Source organism: Lissotriton helveticus, chromosome 2_1 (genome assembly GCF_964261635.1).
Source record: "Lissotriton helveticus chromosome 2_1, aLisHel1.1, whole genome shotgun sequence".
Taxonomy (NCBI): domain Eukaryota; kingdom Metazoa; phylum Chordata; class Amphibia; order Caudata; family Salamandridae; genus Lissotriton; species Lissotriton helveticus.
The window spans coordinates 162,782,522-162,806,530 of NC_136059.1; the positions used below are offsets into that span (position 1 = coordinate 162,782,522).

The 24,009-nt window shown below is 44.8% G+C and overlaps 1 protein-coding gene across 1 annotated transcript in view; it reads left to right on the top strand.

Moving 5' to 3' along the window:
* STOML2 (stomatin like 2) overlaps positions 1–16,170 on the top strand; it is a 144,527-nt gene extending 128,357 nt beyond the window's left edge. The window contains exon 10 of the mRNA XM_078674670.1: positions 15,868–16,170. Coding sequence (XP_078530796.1) covers positions 15,868–16,002 — 135 coding nt within the window. The 3' untranslated portion in view covers positions 16,003–16,170. The remainder of the gene's footprint in view (positions 1–15,867) is intronic.
* Positions 16,171–24,009: the final 7,839 nt, after the last annotated feature.

Genomic DNA, 24,009 nt, shown 5'->3' on the forward strand with positions numbered 1-24,009 from the left:
GTACATTTTGTATATATGTAATGTACGAATGACGGTCACCTGACGAAGGCCCTTTGGCCGAAACGCGCGTAGTTCCATTCAACCGCATTGCCTTCATCTAATTTTCCAACGACTGGTTATTTCGTATATCACTTTTTTTGTGTAGTTCTCTGTTCACATATATTATTCCTGCACTGTTCTATTTTGTAATATTTCTTATTTATTGAATTTGAATGTCATTTACAAGAATCACAAAATGCTTTTAATTGAAGATACAAAATGAATAAGGAAAAAAAAAATAAGAAAATATACTATAACTGAAATAAAAAGATTTAATAATTTTTGATACATTACTGCTTCAGTACATATTTATTTGATGCTTTATAGTATTAGGGTTTATTTAGGGTCAACATATATTCCTAGAGTTTGCTACGTCCTTTCTCTACATAGATTAACTGCTGGTGCTAGCCAAGATAATAAAAAAAATAATTTGGTACATTTAGAAAATCCTATGCTGGTAAATGACAATCATACAAGATTCCCGCAAATTTGCACTGGTACATGAGATGTTGGACGAGCTATTGGCATTGTAAATAACAGTGCCTTTTATTTATGTGTTCATTATCATAAAATAAAAGGCATTGTGATTTACAATGCCAATAGCTTAAATTCTCACAAATGCGAGACCTATTACATTGCAAATGCTTGTTAAAATAAACCATTAGTTTAAGTAGGCCAGGTTGTAGCAGGACTTATATGTGGAGAGCTCAGTTACCTGAGGACTCAAGGCCTAATCCTGTGTACCATTTTCCCATATGTTGTATATAGGCAATGGAATGCTGTACAAGGTCAAAAACAAGCATACAGTTAACAAACAATGAGTGGTAGCTAGTTTCTGGACTGTTAATGCATTTTGATGGAGTGTTCTTTAAAGAGGTGCGTCTTTAACCCTTTCCCAAACTGAAGCAGTGCTGGGGCAGTCCTGATAGATATGTGGACTTTGTTGCAGAGTGTGGGTGCATCGATGGAAAATGCCTTCTGCCTTGTTTTTTCCTCTTTTGCACTTATTAGTGTTCAATTTGATGGTGTCCTTGCTGTAGCTGTGCCAAGAACTACCATAGCAGGTGATTGTGTCTGCAAGATCGAGGTAGAGTGCTGGTCATTATGGCTTTATATATAGTGCATCTGGTTTTGAAGGTGGTGTGGGTGGCAAGGGGAGCCAATGGACTTTCATCGGGATGAGGATCGGGGTGTTGTCGTAGTCATATTTCTGTAGGCCCTGGATGAGATGTATTGCAGCATGGATAATGGCAAAGTGGGGCAAGGCATTGACACCATCCCGAGGCGATAGGGCTTGAACAACAGTTTTGAGGTCACTTACTGAAAGAAACCATTTCACTTCCTTTAGGAGGGAGAGCTGCTAGCACTCTATCTTTAAAAAAAAAAAAAAAAAAATTGCAATGTGTTTCTTCAGGGTGAGACTAGTGCCCAAGTGACTTTCAGTGAAATTTGGGATTCGAAGCAGTTAGTTTAAATCATTATATTGTTAGTTATTCTTGGCAAATAAGTAGTTACTTATGGGGAGAGGATGTAGCATTACGGCTAGAGCGTCAACGTCGAAGCTGGGGAAGCGGGTTCGAGTCTCGCCAATGACGCTCAACATCCTGTGATTCTGGGCAAATCACTTAATCTCCCCGTGCCTAACAAAAATGAATGTGTCCTCATGTAACGAAACTGGTGCTATGTAAAGCGCTCTGATACCCGATATCTTCGGATCTAGTTTGCGCTATATAAAACTCTTTTAAAAAAAAAAAAAAAAAAAAACTTATTAGCATATTGGTGAATCTTGATGCGATTATCTGTGACATCACGGACGACAGCTGTGCAATTGGGAACAGGACCATCTCCGCCTTCAACACAGACAGGTAGACTATCTCCAGAAGCCGGGGACAATGTGATTGACTCTCTTCAGTTCTGAGAATGGGTGCCACCCCGAAAATCAAGCCATCTGCGAGGATCAAGCCCTCCCGGTTTTCCCTGAGTGTTTCCCATCCACTTTCCCCTATTCAAATATGAGGACCACTTATAACTTCACAATTTTATTACCTAATATTCTTGCGCTTATTTAGAAACCATTTGGAAAACTGTGCCCTGACAGTCTAAACCCATGGGTCCTGATAAACTTCCACGATTCCTCCCCATTGATGAGTGACAACATGTAGATGTTTCACACAAGGAGCCCAAGCAATTTAAATGGGCACATAAATATATGCAACAGCCACAAGAGTTTAAATCTATGAACCTTTGAATGTGTGTGATTTGAAACAGGTGGCTTCTGTCCCTCTTTGGTGACATATTTTCTGTCGGAAGTGGATGATTCCTTGAGCTCTCATGAATAAGGGGATTTATGATTAACTCGCATGCTTACAAATATTTGAATAGTACAACATGTTGATGTTTTATATATGAATACACTTGGAGGCTGGTTCCATGATAATGTCACCCTATGTAACAATAAGATATCTTGTAAATCATCAAGAAAGGCTATGGTTTTAAATACATTATGTGTAAAGTAGATCCTACCAACATGAGAATTATGCCCCTGTGTTGGGCAAAATAGGTGTCTATCTATGGCTGGATTGAGAGGTTCTTTTGTATTTTTACTCCTTTCTGGATATCCCCCTCAGTAGCTTTATATGATCCTCCCCATTGCAAATCTGTGAGTAGAGCACTAAGCAGCTCTCTGTAGAGGTTCAAGATGGCATTAGATAGTATGGAACACTGGGGCACTCCGGATGTGAGAGCGATCTTTTTGGACCTTGAGGGGCCATGTGAACAAAGCCATTTTGGTAGTTGTGTAGGATTTGGTAAGCATTTAGGCAGCCGCGGTGCGTCCATTGGGGCGTGGGAGCGTAGCCCCCTGCCCGCAGCTCCCTGGTCTTTGAACTCAAAGACGACGCCGAGGGAAAACTGTCTGACAATCAATCATGTCAGTCAGCATGACGTCAGACCGCCCACCCCCTTCAGATACTGAAGGGGGTGGGCGGTCTGGCGTCATGTTGACTGACATGATGATTGTCACCAGGGGCAGCAGGGCAGGCAGCAATACAAGTGCGCATGAGTGGGGACGGAGGGCGAATTTTCGCACCGTGCCCACTCATGCGCACTTGTGTTTTCCTTTGTTTGCGCATGCCCTTCTGATAGATACATCTGCCGTGTGGATTCTTCACCTTGTGAATATCCCCTTGCGTTAGCAACATTCGGAATTTTTCTTCGTAGCACGCCGGCGTGGACGACGTCACAGGAGCATGGCATCGCGCGCGACTCCGTCTGACGTCACCAACTCCTTATCAGACCCACGTCGGCGTGATGACGTCAGTTCCCTTTTTTCCCGTGTCGTCGACGCTAACGGTTTCTGGGATCTTCTGCGATACTTAGTATCTTCTACTATTATAGTGTTACTATTTCATCTTTAATTATTCCTTCTTCGTCGAGAATGTCGTCGAGGAAGACAGGATTCAAACAATGTGGGTCATGCGCTCACATGATGTCGATCACCGATCCACATGGTGATTGTTTATGGTGTCTAGGATCAGACCATGACGTTAAAAACTGTCAATCCTGCTTCAAAATGAATCCTAAGGCTTTGCGTGAACGTGAAGCTAAACTTCTTCTAGCGAAAGTAAAGGGAAGAGAAACTGAAAGATCATCGAGGTCGACGTCGAGACGCTCGAAGTCAAGACAGAAGTCTCGTTCGAAGTCGAGATCGAAGTCGGCTTCGAGGTCGAGATCCAGAGCAAGGTCAAGGTCTGGAGAAAGATCGAGGTCCGGATCCAAGTCGGCTTCGGGTCATGCTTCAGGTTCCTCGAGGAAGAAGCACAAGAGGAGGAAACATAGTTCTAGACATCATTCTGGTAAAGATTCTTCGGATTCAAAGAAAAAATCCCGAAGACATCATAAGGACTTCGTTTCTCCTTCTCCTTTACAATCTCTTCAAGGTTCCCCGACTCCGGAACAAGAACCTGATCCGGAATCGCATCACTCTTCGGATCATGAGGTTGAAGTAGAAGTTCCTCGAACTCAGACTCCAGTGGAAGTCCCTGAAAATCTCGAAGGACAGGATGAACCGATGCCGGAACGACCTCCTCCGGAACAACCGGTTGGTTCGTATCCTCCTTTTCCTGGTCCGGGACAAGACCCCTCACATTTTCTTAATGCGATGTTTGAGGTCTATAATAGAGCTATGTACCCTACCGGCGCACCAGTTGGTCCCGTGGGTCCATTGTCGTTCAATTTGGGCATTCCTCAATCTTTCGCCCCGGCTCCCTTTATGCCATTTATGCCGGCGCCTTATACACCTTGGCTCGGTACGGCTCCACCGAGGTCGTCGACTCCGCATACAGCTTCGCCGACTCCGGATCGACCTCGTGAATCCAATCGAAATACCACGCCGATTCGTGATTCTCATCCTCCTGCTGCTCCAGCTCCTCGCTCGACGTCGGATCCGGCCGAATCGGAGTCGTTACCGGATCCGTCGACTTCGATTCGTATAGAATGGTCGAGACGTAGAGCTCAGCGTCTTTTAGAAGAAAAGGAATACGATGATCCTGAAGTGGAGGAAGGTGAGCTTCTGGATCAGGGAGATTGTTTTGAAGACCTTCATAGTGCCAGTGGCCTAGAACTTTCTCCTGAGTGGGGTTTACCATCAGTTTCTGATGCTCCATCAAAGGACGTGGCACCTTACCACATTGTAATTAGGAAAGCTGCGGATCTACTTAATCTAACCTTACCTACTGTGGAATACAAACCTAATATCCTTACAGAGGTTTTGCATTCACCCTCGTCCATTATTGAGCCTACACTTCCATTTACTGAGGCTTTGACTGAACCAATAATGGAAGTTTGGAAAAGACCTTTAACTGCTCCTACGGTTTCTAGATCTGTAGCGAGACGTTAGAGTGGCTCCTGGTGACCCCGAATTCCTCTCTTCACATCCTTCTCCTGAGAGCTTGGTAGTACAGGCCGCTTGTTCCAACAGGTCGGTAGGTTCGTTTCCTTAAGTGCCGGCTGACAAAGACTCAATCTGCTAAAAAGATTTTCTCATCAAGTAGCATGGCTTTGAAATCTACGAATGCTACTTGTTTGCTAGGGAGGTATGTACATGCTTTGATGGACTCTGTGAAGCAATTGTCATCTAAGCTTCCTGAGGATGATAGAAAGAACTTTAATGAGGTAGTCTCCGACACTCAAGCTGCTGCCCGCTTAGTCATTCAGAGTGGCATGGATACGGCGGACTCTGTTGCCAGAATTATGGGTTCTACTGTTGCCACCAGAAGAGCTGCGTGGTTAAAATCTTCTGATTTTTCGGCAGACGTTCAATCCACTTTGATGGACTTACCTTTTGATGGGACAGGCCTCTTTGGGAAGAAGGCAGATGTGGCTTTGGAAAGATTCAAAGATAGCCGGGCTACTGCAAGATCTTTGGGTCTCCAGGCAAGAGGTTCTACCACTAAGAAGTTTAGAGGGTTTGGTAGATCCTCCTTTCGTCCCTTCAGACAAGGCCAGCAACAACAGCAGCAGCAACAAAACCCTCTGTACAAATCTTACAGAGGTAGACAGAAGGGTCGTGGACGTCAAGTCTCCTCTTCCTCTACTTCCTCCAATAATACCCAACCCCCACCTACATCAGCAAAGCAGCCCTAGATCCACCATTCTGGATCATGTGGGTCCGGTAGGGGGTCGGCTTACTCATTTTCTACGGGATTGGGAATCGGTTACATCAGATCTTTGGGTTCTCAATCTCGTAGAGAATGGGTATGCACTTCCTTTTCAGGAGTTACCTCCCAATTACCCTCCTTGCCAAGGTTATTGTTCGGAGGACCACCTTCTTCTCCTGCAGGAAGAAGTCCTGGCGCTGTTCCGAAAAAGTGCGATAGAGGTGGTTCCAGAGCAGGAAAGTGGTCAGGGGTGCTACTCCCGGTATTTCCTGATACCCAAGAAGGATGGCAGGCTTCGGCCAATCCTGGACCTCAGGATTTTGAACCTCTATCTCAAACAGGAGAAGTTCAAAATGCTCACACTTGCACAGGTTCTTCAAGCGCTGATGGAAGAAGACTGGATGGTGTCGATCGACTTGCAGGATGCGTATTTTCTCATCCCTATTCTGAAGTCGCACAGAAAGTATCTCCGTTTTACGGTGGGATCGCAGCACTACCAGTTTGTGGTCCTTCCTTTTGGGCTTACTACTGCCCCTCGAGTTTTCATCAAGGTGATGGCAGTGGTGGCTGCGCATCTCAGAAGATCGGGGATTCCTGTGTTTTCCTATCTAGACGACTGGCTGATCAAGGCGGTGTCGCCGGAGAATGTGCTTCATCATCTGCAAGAGACAACTCAGTTGTTGCACAGGTTGGGTTTTTCGATAAATGTACCCAAGTCTCACCTGGTGCCCTCCCAGCGCAACCTGTTAATAGGTGCGGTACTGTACACTACTGTATGTCGTGCATTCCCTCCACCTCAAAGGATTCACGACATACAGGAAATTTTTCCTTTATTCTACAATGGAGCGGTTGTTCCAGTCCTGAAGGTTCTTCGTCTGCTCGGTCTGATGGCTTCTTGCATTTTGTTGGTCAACCATGCACGCTGGCACATGAGGGCACTCCAGTGGTGCCTCCGCAGGCAGTGGTATCAGCACAACGGAGATCTCAGGGAGTCAGCGAGGATCTCCAGAGAAACTGCAGCGGATCTGTCTTGGTGGAGCGTGGAAGGCAATTTGTCACAAGGAAAGTCTTTTCAACTTCCTCCATCACTGGCCACAGTAATAACGGATGCATCCACTCTCGGGTGGGGTGCTCATCTGGGGGACCTGGAAATCAAAGGTCTTTGGTCTCCAGAGGAAAGGTTGTTTCACATCAACCTTTTGGAATTGCGGGTGATACGTCTGGCGCTCAAGGCCTTCCTCCCTTCCCTTCGCGGTCAGTCGGTTCAGGTCCTGACGGACAACACGGCCGCGATGTGGTACATCAACAAGCAGGGAGGTGTAGCGTCGCAGTCTCTGCAGAGAGGCTCTGCGTCTCTGGTCCTGGGTTCAGGATCACCAGATTTGTCTGATGGCAAATCATCTGGCCGGAGTTCTGAACGCTCGTGCAGACAGTCTCAGTCGGCAGTTCTCTGCCGACCACAAGTGGAGGCTTCACCCTGAGGTGGTTCACGACATCTTTCAGATGTGGGGGACTCCTCAGGTGGACCTGTACGCCACTCACGAGAATGCTCACTGCCCGTCATTCTGCAGTCTCCAGTTTCCGATGCAAGGAGCTTTGGGGGACGCGTTTCAGTTGAGTTGGGAAAATCAACTCCTTTACGCGTTTCCTCCCATACCCTTGATTCCTCGGGTTCTGAGGAAGATTCGCCAGGACCGGGCCCAAGTCATATTGATCGCCCCGGATTGGCCAAGAAGGGTGTGGTACACAGACCTTCTCCACCTCTACTCTCACCCGCCGCTCCGTCTCCCTCACAGGGCAGACCTCCTCTCTCAGATGGAGGGGCAGGTTCTACACCCCCACCTCCAGACATTACACCTTCATGCCTGGAGATTGAACGGGGCAACTTGAATTCTTTTTCTCTCCCTCACGATGTGGTGGATGTCATTCTTTCTGCCAGGCGTGACTCCACTAAGTCCATTTATTCGTATAGGTGGTCTAAATTTGTCTCTTGGTGTAGGGAGAGGGATGTTGATCCTTTGAAGGCTCATTTGTCTGACATTTTGCAGTTTGCTCTTTCTCTGGCGCAGCAAGGATTTGCTGTGGCTACGGTTAAGGGGTATCTTTCGGCTTTGTCGGCATTTCTCTGTTTGCCGGATCAGCCTTCTCTTTTTAAGTCTCCTGTGGTTTTAAGATTTTTGAAGGGGCTCACTAATAGATTCCCTCCTACTCCTTCTGTTGTTCCTCATTGGGATTTGAATCTTGTGCTGACTTTTTTGATGGGTTCTCCCTTCGAACCCTTGCACAAGTGTCCCACGAGACTTCTTTCTTTTAAGACGGTCTTCTTGGTTGCAATCACCTCGGCAAGGAGGGTGAGTGAGCTTCAGGCTCAGGTTCAGGTTCTAAGCCCCCATTCCTGACCATTCATGCTGAAAGACTGGTTCTTAGGACCAGGGCTGCTTTTCTGCCTAAGGTGGTAACTCCCTTCCATCTAGGACAGTCCATTACCCTTCCTACCTTCTATCCTCCCCCCCCCCCCCTCACCCGTCTAAGGAGGAAGAGAGACTGCACCGCCTGGACCCTAAGAGGGCGGTGTCTTTTTATCTGGACAGAACTAAAGACTTCCGGATGGACGACCAGCTGTTTGTTGGTTTTGCTGGCTGTAAGAAGGGCAGAGCGGTGCACAAGCGCACACTTTCCAGGTGGATAATCCTGTGCATCAAGATTTGCTACTCCTTGGCGGGTAAGGACCCTCCTGAGGGTATTAGAGCACATTCAACTAGAGCAAAGTCTGCAACATCTGCTTTGTCTAGAGGTGTACCTGTTGAGGACATTTGCAGAGCCGCGACTTGGGCCTCCCTCCACACTTTCGCGAAGCACTACTGCTTGGATACCGAGGTGAGGAGGGATGGCCACTTTGCGCGCTCTGTTCTCCAATATTTCCTGGTATAGCAGAGTGGACGCCCTCCTCCGGGAGTGGGGACTGCTGTGGGACTCTATTCACAAGGTGAGGAATCCACACGGCAGATGTATCTATCAGAAGAACAAGTTACTTACCTTCGGTAACGCTTTTTCTGGTAGATACAATATCTGCCTGTGGATTCCACACATGCCCACCCGCCTCCCCGTTGTCCACTCTGCTATACCTGGTTTTTATGTATGTATATTTTCTGCTATTTTGCTAATTTTGCTGCGCACTTTGTGTGCGCTTTTGATTTGTATGTACTGTGTACATTGTATATTTGCATATTTGCTGTCGTTGGTCCGTCCGGGTGCCTCGAAGGCACGGTAAAAAGGGCGGAACTGACGTCATCACGCCGACGTGGGTCTGATAATGAGTCGGTGACGTCAGACGGACTCGCGCGCGATGCCGTGCTCCTGTGACGTCGTCCACGCCAGCGTGCTACGAAGAAAAATTCCGAATGTTGCTGACGCAAGGGGATATTCACAAGGTGAGGAATCCACAGGCAGATATTGTATCTACCAGAAAAAGCGTTACCGAAGGTAAGTAACTTGTTCATTAGGAGCCCATCGGCCTCCCAATGGGCGTGCTGCAGGCGAAAATTAGCCGTGCCCTTTGCCATGCCTGGCGCTGCTGGCAGCGCCACGATTGGGTGGGAGGGGCTGCCAGGGCCGTTCGTGTACAAGGCGCCAAGAGGAGCAGCAGAGGTGGCGCGGACCGGCTAAGGTACGTTTTTTCTTTTGTATATATTATATTTAACTAACTCCCTTCAGTCTGCCACCAACCCCCGCGTGAACTCCTCCTCCTCCTCCTCCTCCCCCCCCCTCCACCCCCCTCCCCCTCCTCCTCCCCCCTCCACTCCCCACACCCCTCCACCCCCCACCCCAACGTGTGTGAGACTGATAAAGAACACACAATACATCGAGCGCCTTGAGTGGAGGGGATAGCGATAGTACCCAGTAACTGCTGAGTGCGGACACGTTTACATATGGATAGTGAGGGCGGATAAGGCCTGTAGGTCATATCTAATCAACCCATTTGCCTGCTGCGAATCCACAGACAACACAGTCTCCAGCTCACCCCCACTCGTGATTAATTATCTCATACCTGCACCATGCCTTACACACAAGTTTTTAATCAAACTTGAAAGTCAGAGGTGAGACACCACGTGTCATAAGCACTGTTGAAACAGACTCACAATAAAAAGTGAACTTTAATAATGCAATGAGAGGCATCCTCATGTCCAAAGCATGCAGATGTTCATTTTTGTACGACCCTGTTCTGTCTCCTAATAAAAGTCCCATATAGCAACTTCTAAAATACCTTAAAATAGTAGGATAAACAGAAAATACATTTTCAATCGACGCATTATTGCAAGGTTTCTGCTAAACCAGTTTAGTTCCTGACCATAAATAAGCCAACCAACATGAACGCTGCAAGCCTTAGTTTGATAGTTGTTCACAAACTCTACATATACCCAGAGCAGCCATCAATAGGCCATCGCATGTGGCGCTTAAGGCGAGTTGAAAATGTTATAAAGTCTACTGCGAGCCAATAAAAATGACAGTCAAGTTCCTAATAATAGTGTCACTGTTGCCTGGGGACCATAAACATCCATAGGCTGTTATGAGAGACAGAGTTTGTTCTTACTTACAGAAACTCTCTCTTATTGGTCATCCAGTTATAGCTGGAACTGGACAAGACACACAAGCATGACGGCATTAGCTACGGGGTCATAAGCAAGCACTGCGTAAAATCAGTACTCTCGTCAACATTCAGGTCAACAGGCTCCGTTTTTAATTTTCTTTAAGAGTTCCTGTTAATGAATTTCAGCCTGCCTTTCCTTCAGCTTAAATGACTTCCAAGTGAGGTGGAGCCTGTTGTTTTAGTGGAGTTGTGCTACTCACACGGTACTCTGGTGCTGAGATGAGGAACTTGTAGATAAGCCTGTGAGGGCAGTTTAGGCCCAGCAATATTTGCTTTATTAACCTTCCTGCTTCCTCAAATTTGCTTAAAAATGCACAGTTTGTCCACTCTTTTTTTCAAAATGTTCTTGGGGGACAACCCACCCAAATCCCCCCGTAGGTTGCTCGAGCTCGCTCGCCGCTGTGCAGTACGACAATAATGTTACGCCCACCACTTTCAAATGTCACCAGCCACCACTGCATTTAGATGATCTTGGAGTTGAGCATAGACCTCTTTTTAAATGATCTTACCTATGACTAACTGATGAGCTGGTAGTTGGTCATCCTGGTCAAGTGTAGGTTTCTTTAGAAGTGGGAGACTCTAGCCTGTCTTGAGCGGTTCTGGGAAGATGCCTTAAGTGAGGGAGGCATTGACATTGGTGAGTAGAGGTGAGAGAGCGTGTCCGTATATAGCTTTGATAAAGGACCAGGGTAAGACATCAGCAAGAAGTGGCTTTTAGGTAGTTGAGTGTGTGAATGAGATCTGCAAGAGATAGGACTTTGAAGGCTGACCACTCTGGGATCCTACAGGTAGCAGTGGGCCTAAGTGATGAAGCACGCTTGGTGGTGTTCATGTACTGTCAGATCATCTGTATTTTTTTCAGTGAAGAAGTTGGTGGCATTGCACTTTTCTGAGAGGTGAGGAAAAAGTGGGTGCAGACGAGGGGGTTGCTAGAGTGCTTGATTGTTTTGATGAGTACTGTTGGTGGCTTCACTGATGGTGTTGGTATAGTATTTTGCGTTAGCTGATGAGCTGTTTCTGTGTTTGCAGAGGGAGTTTAGTATCATGAGGTCATTGGGAGCTGTTTTTTTTCTCGCCTTTTCTTTCCCATTTGTGGATGGATTGTTTTAAAGCAAGGTCTTTGAGTACCAGGGTACTGAAGTCCTTGTCTTGCACTTGTGTGTGTTTTAATCAAAACCTGTATGGTCACATAGGTTTCCAAAAACGTTTGAAGTTGTTTAGAAAGGTGTTCGTGTCGGACATGGAGTTGATAGGGTATGAGATGAGTTCAAGCAGTAGGTTTGAGAGGTTTTTGAAGGATCCAAAGATTTGTTGTTTTTTTTTAACCTTAGTTTGTTGATAGGCTTCTGAGCATAGAGAGAAGGATAGTGAAGGGGTTGGTCCAGTTAAAGGAGTATTGGTGATTTGGATTGTTGGTGTTATTGAGAAGAAATAAAGTAAAGTATATGGCTTTTAGTGTGTTGGTTGTGTGACATGCTGTACCACTTTTTGTGTGTTGGTGGGGGTATATTGTTTTTTAACTTGTGTAAGAAGTTGTAGTCATTATTAACAATATAAGCCATGATTACTGTACTCAGGGAAGGTCTACTGAATGTTAATAATACCAAGTTCTATGAAGATCTGCAGCTGAATACAAACTTCCATGGGGTCACTTTTGAGTGCCTTCAGTTCCAATGTTATAATCTAGTACTATAGAAGCAAAGGGCATACATTGTGACCTACGCTTTTTCGAGTTTGGACACGATTTCCCTAAACTAATTGCTGGCTGTATTATGCCTCTCTTAAATGTCATTAGTGGACAGTTTGCATCTCTGCTGCTTGCTCCTTTTAGCAATATAACCATGCTGATATTGTCCACATAGTGTGCTGTTATTTATCAGTATTGTCCTGAACAATTCTCAGAAGTCAAAGAAATATGTCCATTCATGATGGGTCTTTTCAACTGTAATTCTTTGGGTTTAAAGATGGACTCATTTCTCAATTTAGGTGATCTGTGCTTAACTAACTCCAGTTGTAAACAATAGACTTTTGTTACATCCGTACTCAACAGATGCCTAATTAAGAGCTTTGTGTTAAGGATTAACACCCGACTGGATTTGTATCCCCTGAAGGGAACAGTGTATCAGGAGTGACTATTTTGAAGGGTTTATAAGGTGTATGTTGCTTAGGGCATTGCATTGTAGCTTTTTTCATATAGTGTTTGCTGGCCCTGAGGTGGCAGAAAGCCCAATATTGTGTGGGCGGCACTGTTGGAAAGTGCTTGACTTTAAGAGTATTGAAGTGTGGCTTATGCGGGAATATTTTTGGTGTAGGGCTTACCTGACCAGAAAGGTTCTTACACTTTTTACCCGCTTAGCTTTTTTGCTTAATGTGTAAAATGAAAAATAAAACGGAACATGACTGCAAATAGTAGGAGGGATTCAGGAGGAAGGGAGAAGGGAGATGGCAGAGATGAACACAGGTACATTACAACAGGCACTTTGCATATGGGCATTGTATAATTTCATTGCAAATCAGTTGCCTACTAAAATGAAAGCATTTCACATGTTTGTATAATTGTATGCATTTAAATCTCTTTCTCAGCTAAAAATGTTGGCCTAAGTATGCAAGATCTCCTTGTTCCCTCTGGCTGGGAGCGTCCAGGCTGTTCGCTGTTCAACTCTCTATTTACATGAGCTCAAGAGGAAGTCTATACTTTCTCATACTTTGGTAGCCTATCGTGTATTATAGCTGTGCATTTTTCTAATCCACGTAATTGTCGCATTTTTGCCCATGATAGCTGTTTCGGTGGGGAGGTGAGGTGACTTCCACCCAAGCTTTAGTTAATCTAGCTGCAAGTAACATTGATGTGATAATGCGGCTGGTATGAGACACAAGTTGGCATTTTCCTTCATCACTCATGTAATCTAAAACCAGTAAAGGCGGATGTAGCTGGATTGTCATTCGTGTTAAGCCAAGAGTGCTTCACTACCAGACAGGACCCTAGCATGTGTTCTAGTGTGCCTCTCAGACTACACCCTTTCCAGCAGTCAGTTGAAGTGTTGGTAATAGCTCTAAACCTTTCAGCAGTCCTATACCAGTGCAGTATTTTGTAGGTATTTTCTTGTACCTAGAGCATTGTTTTTCATGCTCTCTTCATACTAGAGACCAAGGATCTTTAGTTATAGTTGGGGCCAGATTTGTTTTACATCTCTGCCTGTACTTGCGGTTGCGGACAATGGCTGATATACTGATAGATGGAGTCACCCCTTCTGGTTATTCCTTTATTTTTCGTTTACATTTGTTCTTTGGGAGTTTACATTTCATGGTACATAGTTATACATCATCATTAACACATGTTGATAGGCTATTGCAGGCATTTAGATGTTTCTATTGCAGTGTGGATTGATAATCCCATCATATATCACAGGCAGGATAATGTGAGATTAAATGGGGGTTACCCGTCAGTTGGACTCTACTTATCCTTGTTCATGTCTTGGCGCCTGCTTGAATGGGTTTCCCAGAGGTGTGGGTTGGTGTTTAGTCCCCATCCCTTTCTCCGTGAATCTTCGTGTATAGGGTCCATGTTCCCAGTTGGGGTAGGTCGATTTGGGTGTTTCGAGGGAAAATATTGAACTGTTAACTGTGGGAGGGGATCAGGGGCAAGGGGGGGTTGGGGAGTTGTCGGGAGACATCTTGGTAGCTGTCAGTCGCGTGGCTAATTCTGATTTGCTTTTAGTACGTTGTGGTGGTTGTAGTGGAGTAGAGAGGGGTCGGGGGCACCTCCTATTCAGTGGAGGAGCTTGTCTAGTAGTGCCTAAGTGTTACGTTGATCTTATGAATCACATGGTTGCCTCGTGCCAGTTATTGTTTGCTCTATGTGGGATAGGTGTGGGATTGAGATTGTGTGATCATGGGAGATTCCTCCTGTATAAATTGAAATCGTAGTTGTGCCCATTCCATGGATATGGGATGTTTACGAATCCCTCTCACTTCCTCATCCCTCAGTGTTTCTTCCTCTGCTGCCCCCCATTTTTTCATGGCACCTATCCAGGCTGCTTCTGGGGGTTCTGTTGGGGCCCTCCAATGCATGGCTATTCCTCGTTTCGCTAAAAGAATGGCTAGGGATGCAAACCTGCACTGTACCTTTTCTGTCTTCCGCCTGCGGAAGACTCCTAAGGCACACGCCTCCCATGTAGAAATGGCCATGAGGTTGACCGTCGGTCGGAGTGTCTGGTGTACCCTATCCCAAGAGGCATTACATTCCCCTGGAATGTACTACCTCTTCTATCAGAGTACCAATGTGGACGGGTGCAATGAGCAGTTAATACACTCTAGGCTTGGCTATTGTAATACAGTATATGCTCGTCTTCCAAAATATCAGCTTTCAAAATTACAACGTATTCTGCATTTAGCAGCTCACCTACCCACCAGTACTATGTCAAGAGAACATACCACCCTGCACTGGATCCAGTTTTAAAGCCTTACAATAGTTCATCGTGTTTTCTTTGGAGGAGGGGCCCATCATATGTGAAGTGATGTTTAGGGCGCAAGGCAGCCCTCACAGGTGGGCTACCCAGCTCTAGCTCTAAAAGCACACCTCTGCTGCTGGCAGCACCCAAAGAAAAGAGGGGAAGAGGCTGGGTTGAGAAAAGCCAAGTCTTGATGGAATTTCTGTACCGAACATGGTTGAGTATTTCTTATAGAGAGGGGAAGAGCTTTCCAGAGGGAGGGGTCCAAAGCACGAAAAGAGCAACCCCTTCCCGCTGCATTCTGAGCTAGCTGGAGTCTTTTCCAAACGGAACAATTGGTGCCCGAGTATAAAACGTTACAATAGTCCAACAGAGACCGAATTGTTTTCACGGTTTGAAACCCGCAGTGATCAGTAGAGCTCGGCGCCCTGCTTGGCTGACAAATGATCATCAGAGAAGCCACTTGTTAGAATTAATAATACAGCAGCTGTTTCCTTCAGGCTTCTCCAGTAGCGAGAACGCATGTTTTCGAGGTTTGCCAGTTTTAGGTAATTATAGACTTACAACATATTTGTTCTAAAGTACTCTTCGCTCCCCTCCTGAAATGTGTAGTTAATTGGCAAGAAAATTGAGCAATTCTGAATTCATGTCCTCATCGACTAGAGGTGGTGGTTAAAAATAAACCAGGGCCTGCAATTTCAGGCAGAGGATGTGGTGCTCACAGCTCATACGTTTGAAATCAATTTTATGATATATGTCGCATCTGGTGGATGCCTGAAATACAATGGAGAACCTATAATAAAGTGCACAATACTAATGTATCATTTTCCAACCAACAATTTAACAAGAGAAATCGATTATCATTTTATATTCATGTTTACAATCTCCATAAGATCCTATTTCGAGGGGGCCTTGAACAAACCATTTTACATATGTGACAGTCTTTGTAATGCACTAGCCGATGTTGTGTGTGTGTTCGCTTCTTTGACAAACGTTTGGTTGAGTTTTACTTGTTTTCAGTATCTATTTACTGTTTAGATTATTTTTCTTGTTTCCCTCTTGCTCTAACCAGGCGATGGGTATTTATGGCACCCTTGTAAAGCAGTTACCTCAACAGAAGCAGGGGGCACAGAAGCATATCGTGGACACATCAAACTTTCCAAAGATTGAGGTGGTCCATGAAGAGGAAAGAAGCAGCAGCAGCTAGCAGCCTCGACCGTTGTCGCACAGAGATACACGACATCGCAGCATACCAAGATTGTCAAACATTGGAACATACTAACCAGATGCACAGACTCCTTTATACTTCCAACACTTTAAATTATGCTTCATTTTTTATTTCAAACAATTACGTAATTAAAACATCTAAAGAGAAGTGTTCTTGTTCAGTTGTCAGTACAGCATTCCTTTTTAGAGGCGGTCATGTTTGTTTGCCTTGCAGGCAACTTGGTGAAATATCTATTCCTGAACCAGCCTAACAAATCCCTAAACGAGGCCAATGAACCTAGACTTGGATGTATGCATTTTGTTAAGGATCTGCACTTACTTCGGTGAAAAGACCTTCTAGAGGGAAGGAAACATCTGCAGGGGAATAGCCTTCAGAATGCTGTATACTAAAACCTCATCATTGCTTCCTCAGCGTTTTCTTCAATTTCTTTTTGATCTACAGAAAACAAGAAATTGATCAGAAGTCTAGTCTTAGCTTTAGACTAAGTATTTGCCCCACTTTTGATGCCAGCTCCTGTTCATCACATTATTGTATTTTTAATGTACTGCTGATGCTGTCCATGTGTGCATTGTCAGGAACTTTCTGTTGGTAAGGCATGCTGTTGTATTAACCTAAGGGTGCTTATATGAGACTACTTTGGCTTTATTTACCTGCCATTTTAGATTTATGGATGTTCCCAAAACAAACTCTAATCATCATAGAGGTTACTGTAATGAAACAGGAACTGCCATTGATTGTTTGTAAATTAGATTGCAAACACAGGATTAGAAAAACTGAAAATATCTAGAAAGTTGAATCACTGAAACCTTAGTGTTGCTGAATTTGTTGAAGACTGGCAACTAAGTAGCAATGTGGAATATTATTGTATAAAATAGGATGCAGATAGCTGTTAATGAAAAAATGTTTGCACAACGATGTATATTTTTCGTTGCTTTTCAAAAAAGTTGTTTTGATCAGATTCAAAACTGTGGATTTTAGCTGGAGGGGTGGAGTCAGACAAGTTCAAACTGTGGTTGAAGGAGGTGTCTTCAGAGAAAACCATAAAATGCCACTGAATCTCGATCAACTCCAACATCTGAAGTGAGATACATTTGTCTCTCCATCAAATCAGGCAATGGACTAAAAAAAATTCTGTCATCTACAACCTGAATCAAAGAATGAAAATCCTTCAATAAAGACTGACTGCACCATGTATACAGCATAAACTTCAGATTAAGCGTATTCATGGCTGCAGAATGCACATGCATTTGAGCAATCCCCACTGTCCAATTCAGAGTCAGTGGGACCTTGTGCCCTCTGTAGTGATGTTAGTGTGCCTCGCAAGTCTGTGGAGAAGAAGTTTCTGTCAGGACCGAAGGCTTCCATTCTTCTTCTGTTTCTTTTACTGTTCAAAACAACAGCCAATCAAATTAAAGATTCAAAAACACTACTTTTCCCATGACTCCATACGTCACATGATAACCATAGAGACCCATCCCTACATAACCCCTTTGTAAGAGTCCGTCTTCCTCTCAGCCAGTTAAGCGCCCTTTGACTTATGTGCTTATGATAAATGATGGTTTGCGTTTTCATGATCACTGAATTGATGGCATCTTATGACCCCCGCTGCAGCGTGCTCTAATTTAAATAATATGCATTTAGCAAGCTACCGCCCGCGCTGAATCTCTGGTTGCTTATTCCCGCGCCGTACTTCACACCCCATGCTTACACAGGAGCGCGGTTTTGCCTCAGCAGGGCGCCACTGCCATTATTACTGTGTGGAGTGAGAGAAAGGGAAGTGAGGCTGTGCGATTGCAGTCGCTCAGTCCTCTTTCTATGGCAACAAGGGAACTTCCATTACGAATGCACGACAGCTGGATTTCTGCCTTCTGTTGTCGGAGGCTTGGATAAAACACAAGGAAATACATTTAAGTCTCTCTGGTCTCTGTTTTTTCTTTGTTTGTTTTCCCCATCTACGCCCGGTTGTGGTTATTACACAGGGTTGGAATAATTTTCATAGGTTTTGCCTTGAGTGAACACAGGTTCTCGTTCCATGTTTTAAGAATCTTTGAGCATTATTCCTCGTGTCTTGATGGGCTGGTATTAAGGTCAGTCTGCTGCACTCCCGTTGATTTGCTACTTTTCAGAAGCTGAACTCGCTTCCTCTAGCCTTCTGATCTGATCTTGTCCCTCCAGAGACATTGTTGGTTCTGCTGTGCAGGCTTTTTGAACATGGCTGAGTATACTGAGGAGGGCCATTATGATGACCCGGCTGGCTCTTTGGAGCAATTCTTTGTTAATGCTGTGGACGCTGGGATGCAACACTAGTTGAACAAGGCTCTGGTGAGAGCCATTGAACCTTTGAAGCGTCGCCTACGTGGGTACGCTGAGCAACAGGGTTGGCTGCCTCCCCCCACCTTCACGTAAAAGGAGTGGTCAATCGTCATCTCAATCCAAAGCCAGCTGGAAACCCCTGAAGGGCCACACACCATTGATTTCGAGAGATTGGCCAGCTCATTGCCAATGGATCATGATTACCGCTTTTCTTCCAGTTCAGATCACAATCACAAACCTGGTCTTAGCAAGTGTAAGCGCAGGTCATGGCAAGTTGACCCCCCTCCTGAATGAATGAAGGAATGATACAACTTATAAAGCACACAAATACCCGGAGGCGTTTTGGCGCTAAACAGAGCAAAAAGGAGCAGACAAGATCTAAGTAATGTCAGTAAAGATCATTGATTAAATAACCCGGTTTTGAGGCTCTTCCTAAAAAACCGAGAGTGAATGTGCTGTTTTCGGGTCAGGTGGCAGACGGTTCCAATGAAGAGCCAGTGGGTGAACTTTCAGCCCAGGTTATCACCAAGGCCCACAGAGAGGTTTTTACCAGACCAGAAGTGGTTACCACGATGCCTCTGCAAACTCCAACTTTTACCCCTCTCGTCCCTGAAGTAACTAGAATAATTTCCAAAGAGGTCACTACAGTGGATCACAAGGCTGCTTCTTCCGAGAGTCTGGTACCACAAATGAGACAAATGTTTTCCAATTTATTACTGGGGGGGCAGGATCCAGTCATTTTACGCAATTAGAAGAATCTCAAACAGGATCCCTAGGTTCTAGAGACTGCTCTGGGCTACAAACTGGGGTTCTGCAGCTAACTGAGGCAGGTCCTTATCCCACACATGATGTATTTTTCCTAACAAGAGCAAGATTTGAACTCCTCCAAGGTTCACTCACTCCTGCAAGAGGTTGCCATAGATGCGTTGATAACTGGTTCCTCAGTTACATCTTCTTTGTGGAAAAGAAAGGGGGTGGTTCTCATCTGGTCTCAGATCTGAAGGATTTCAATGGTTGGATTGTTTACCGACATTTCAAAATGGAGGGCATCCATCTCTTGAGAGACATTCTTCCGGAAGGGGACTGTATGGTTTGGTTAGATTTATAAGACTCGTATCTCTCCATCTGAATTTTTCCGCCCCACCGACGTTTTCTTCAGTTCCTCTGGCGCAGTCATTGTTAAGAGTACAAGGTCCATCCCTTCAGCCTCCCCTCTGCCCCTTGGTGCTTTACGAAGCTCCTGAGACCCAGTATCCTCAGTTGGTGCTTACACACTTAAAGTGGTCACTTCTTCTTCTCCAAGGTCTTGGTTTTGTAATAAACACTCAGAAATTGGTACTAACTCTGTCACAGCGCATAAAGTTTCTGGAATTTCAGGTGGCCACTCACATTTGTCAGCTGATTTTCCCTCCCCAGAAGGGGGAAGAGAATTGGGATTAACTACGCAAACAGATTGTGTCCTTGAGGTCGACAGCTCGTATTGTGGGTCTGTTGGCATCATTGATTCAGGCCATTTTTCCTGGTCCGTTGCATTATCGAGCGCTTTAGAGACTCAAGATTCAGCATCTTCAGAAAGACCTCAGCTATGCAGAACAGATTCTCCTCTTGGAGGAGGCAAGGTCAGAGATGTGGTGGGTGGATCGCATGGAGGCCCCCCCCACCCAAACCCCAGCCGCTGGGTTTGTGGGGCCATTGTGGCATGATTTTGACCAAAGGTCATTGGTCCCAGGAGGAGCTATCCCTCCACATCAGCTGCTAGGAACTCCTTGCAGGTTTTCCAAGGGTTTTTGGCATTTTTTAATCCAGCACCAGATATCGGTGGTGTCGGAGTATCTCCCGAGACAGAGCATTGCTGTTGCGGATTGGCAGTCCCGTCACCTTCACTATTTCAGCGACTGGAGGCTCCATCCACTAGTTTTCCCTACACTGAGGCGGGAAACAATAAGGTCCACTGAGCAGGGACCCCATAAGCAATTCAAACGCCAGCATCCAACTTTTTTCAGCTGGCACCCAGATTCGGAAGCCCAAGCCATGAATGCTTTCCTTCAGGACTACACTCCCACCTTGTACTATACCTTTCCCCCCATTTTTGATGATCCCTAGGGTGTTGAGGCTGTTGTGTCGCCAACGAACGGAACTCGTGTTGGTAACTCCATTTTGGAGGACGCAACCATGGTTTCTGGTTCTTCTTGAGCAAGCCTGTGCCTGTCCAATTCTGATTCCATTCCGCTGGAATCTCTTTTTGGATCCCAGTGGTTGTACCCATCCGTTAATCTTTTCACTGCACCTCTCTCTCGTGGCTTGGAGGGTTTCAGGGACAGATGGAGCATCCCAGGACTTTCGAGAGAGGCTAATGACCTAATCAGTCAGGCTTTGTCCTCGAGCACTCACAAACGCTATTCATCAGCTTGTACGTTTTGGAGTGGCTGGTGTAGTGAACGTGGTGTAAATTCCATTGGAGCAGATTGCAGTTTGGTCATACCTTTTTTGTCCTCCTTGGCTTCGCCAGGCCTGGCGTATAGATCAGTTAAACATTTTTGTTTCGCCTGCTCGGTGAGTCATTTGCCGGTGGATGGTAAGCGGGTGGGCGAACACCCCATTATCTGTAAATTGTTGAGGGGATATCCCTGTGGTCAGACCGCCTCTTCCTAAATGTTCTGTATTGTGGGATGTTACCATTGTCCTGCGATTTTTAGAGTCATGGCCAGATAATAAATATTTGTCTAGAAATCAATTGTCAACCAAATTGAGTATGCTCCTGTGCCTCATCTATTTTAAGCAAGTGCCTGATTTCCATGCTTTGGATCTTGCAGGTAGGATTTTTTCTCCTGAATGAGTTGCTTTTGCAATTTCTCGGCACAAAGGATCTCCGTTCGAAAAAATAATTTCAAAGACCTCTCCATAGCACAGTATGTTCCAACAATCATGAGTAACATTTAGAGGCCTATCAATGTGCACATTCCCACTGTTGTATCGAGTTTTAACGAACCTACATACACTGAAAATAACTCCCGATACCTCAGAATAGAAGTTGGCACGGAAACTGGAATACAAAAGATAAGTTTATTAAGTCCCCATGGGGTGGTGGTACATTCAAACAGCACCCTTCGGTAATGCAAGAAGTATCACCCCAAACAGAAGGCACATGGTCCTTTTATACCCATACAAAGGTTTGAAAAGTGGGCGGCACACACATAAGACGATTTCATGTACATATAAGGAAATTTTTGGAACACATCCAACATGTGGGAGGAGTTCAACAACTTGACCAGTTGGGGAAACATCTTTCAACAGTGATCGATTAGTAACAGATGTAGGTTGATTGCACATGCGTGACCCTTGACCATAAGCTAAATATAGCCTGTTGCTGGGCAGACCATGCGGTCGACTAGCGAAGAGGTAGGACAAAGAGCATGGTGACCACGAGGTAGTGTAGATACTCAAAATGGAGGCCGTGAATATGAAATGGCCTCTGAAAACCGGTCAACATAACAATGAAAACTCGCGTAGCTTCAGCGAATGCTAACCTAATAGCTGCCAATTTACAACACCACCACTGATCTTGTACCTTATGATATTTCTGGGGACATCCCCCTTGATGTATAGACATGCGTCTCTTCCTTGGCACAGTAATCCATACTATCTGTCCATTCTTTGATAGAGGGGGCTTGTCCATTTGCAGCGATATCCATGCAGCTTATCTATCAACAAACCCATTGCAACAAACAATCTTGTGGCTCGACTATCCCCAAACCCAGTAGTAAAGTTTAACGTCTGCCAGCCCAAATCCCCCATCGTAAGAAGAAAGTACAGATTTCCTAAAAGCAATTCTAGGTTGTGTTTCATCTCCGAGGACTGTCAGGATACCGGACTGAAGGGACTCTTGTAGCTTAGCCAGGATGTTGTATGGGAAGTTGTGAAATGTGTGGAACAAGCAGGTAAAAGAAATCTAGATAAATAATGCACCATCTCAAGCAGTATTGAGGAGAAGTGAGCACCATGATGTCATATCGTGTTGGGTTCTGTGTTCGTTTTCGGATTGTTTTCAGCTTGATTTGGATGACTAGATATTTAAAGTTATCAGTGGCCAATTGTAAATTAGACATTGTTTCATGTCTGCTATGATTGCCTGTTACTGGCACGTGTATAGATTTGTTCGAGTTGACCACAATCCCAGTGGCATCACCATAAAGTTGCGGTATCTGTCTGGGGACCGAGGTTTCAGTGTTGAAGGGAAATAGGATCCTTGTGTGCTGTATCATATCTAAATCCAGTCATGAGTGCATCTTGCTGAACACAGTTGACGAGTCGCTATAGTAGCAATGCAAGGAGGGCGAAAGGACAGTCCTGAGTTATTTCACTTTGAATTTCAAATGGTGGAGCTAAGGAACTGTTAACCCTGACACTCACCCATGGTTTAGTGTAAAGGATTTCAACGTATCGTCGGAAAGAGGGCTGGAATTCATTCACTCCAACAATCAGAGCATATATGGCCAGTACATTGAATCAAAGGGTTGTTCAAAGTCAATTAACATTACAGCTTAATATTTTCAGGGGATTTAGAACATGCGAGGGCAACATGTAGTCTTTAGAGGCAGTGAAGCATATTGCATCCCTGCGTAAAACAGATTTTGTCCCTGTGGACCTAGCTACATATTGACTCAGCCAATCTGTTGGCCAACACCTTGGCCAGCAGTTTAGTCTTGATGTTGATCAGGGATATTGGCTGATAAGATGCGCAATCAGATGGCGGCTTCCCAGATTTAAGGTTCACTATGATAATGGCTACTCTTATCAAATTTCAAAGCTTTATTCAACAGCATGTCATAAAAGCGATTATGCATCCTACACTACACAATAAATACTACAATATTAAATTCATTATTTCTTAAAAAACTCATTAAACCATAATGCTGTCATGTTGCAATTAAAAGGACAATGTTATACATGATGATTAAAAATAGTTCAATAAAACATAAATTTTTAAGAGCTGATCTACAATAAACGGTGTCAGTTAATTCATCAAGCAGTGTCTAACTGATGTAAAGTGCGGGTGCGTATAATCCATGCCCAACCTAAAAATTTTGCAACGGCAATTGCCATGCAGGGTGAGCAATCTGATTCCAGCATTCTTAGTGCCTCTATACACCTACGTGTACCTAAGTTTAAACACACAGGTTTTATCCACTTCCGTCGTGGGCTTACATAAAGGGGGCAAACAAACAATATATGAGCGTTGTTCTCAATAGAATCTTTACAATGGTGACATTCGTCATCCTGGGTTGATGACCATTTGGTGGTAAACGCCTTTAATGGAAGGGTCCCGATTCTAAATAGAATTTTTTTTTTTTCTGTCAAATGGCCTTTCAATAATGTCCCAGTATAGCTCACAAGATGGTAAGGGTTTGATATCCAAAAAGCGTCCTGTTAAATTTGTGTTGGATCCAATGCTATAAGCGGAAGACCACACCATTTCCCAATACATTTTTTTCAATGTTACCTTTGAAAGAACATTTTCAGCGATGGGAGAGTTCCATAGGTGGTCTAGTTCCAGCTTAATTAGCAGCCCTCTTATTTCCTTTAACCACAGGATCGAATGGAAGCGATCTACCCTAATAATATCCTTTAGGGCAGTGGCATAATGCACAAGTTCAGGAGTAGTCATGATGCGTC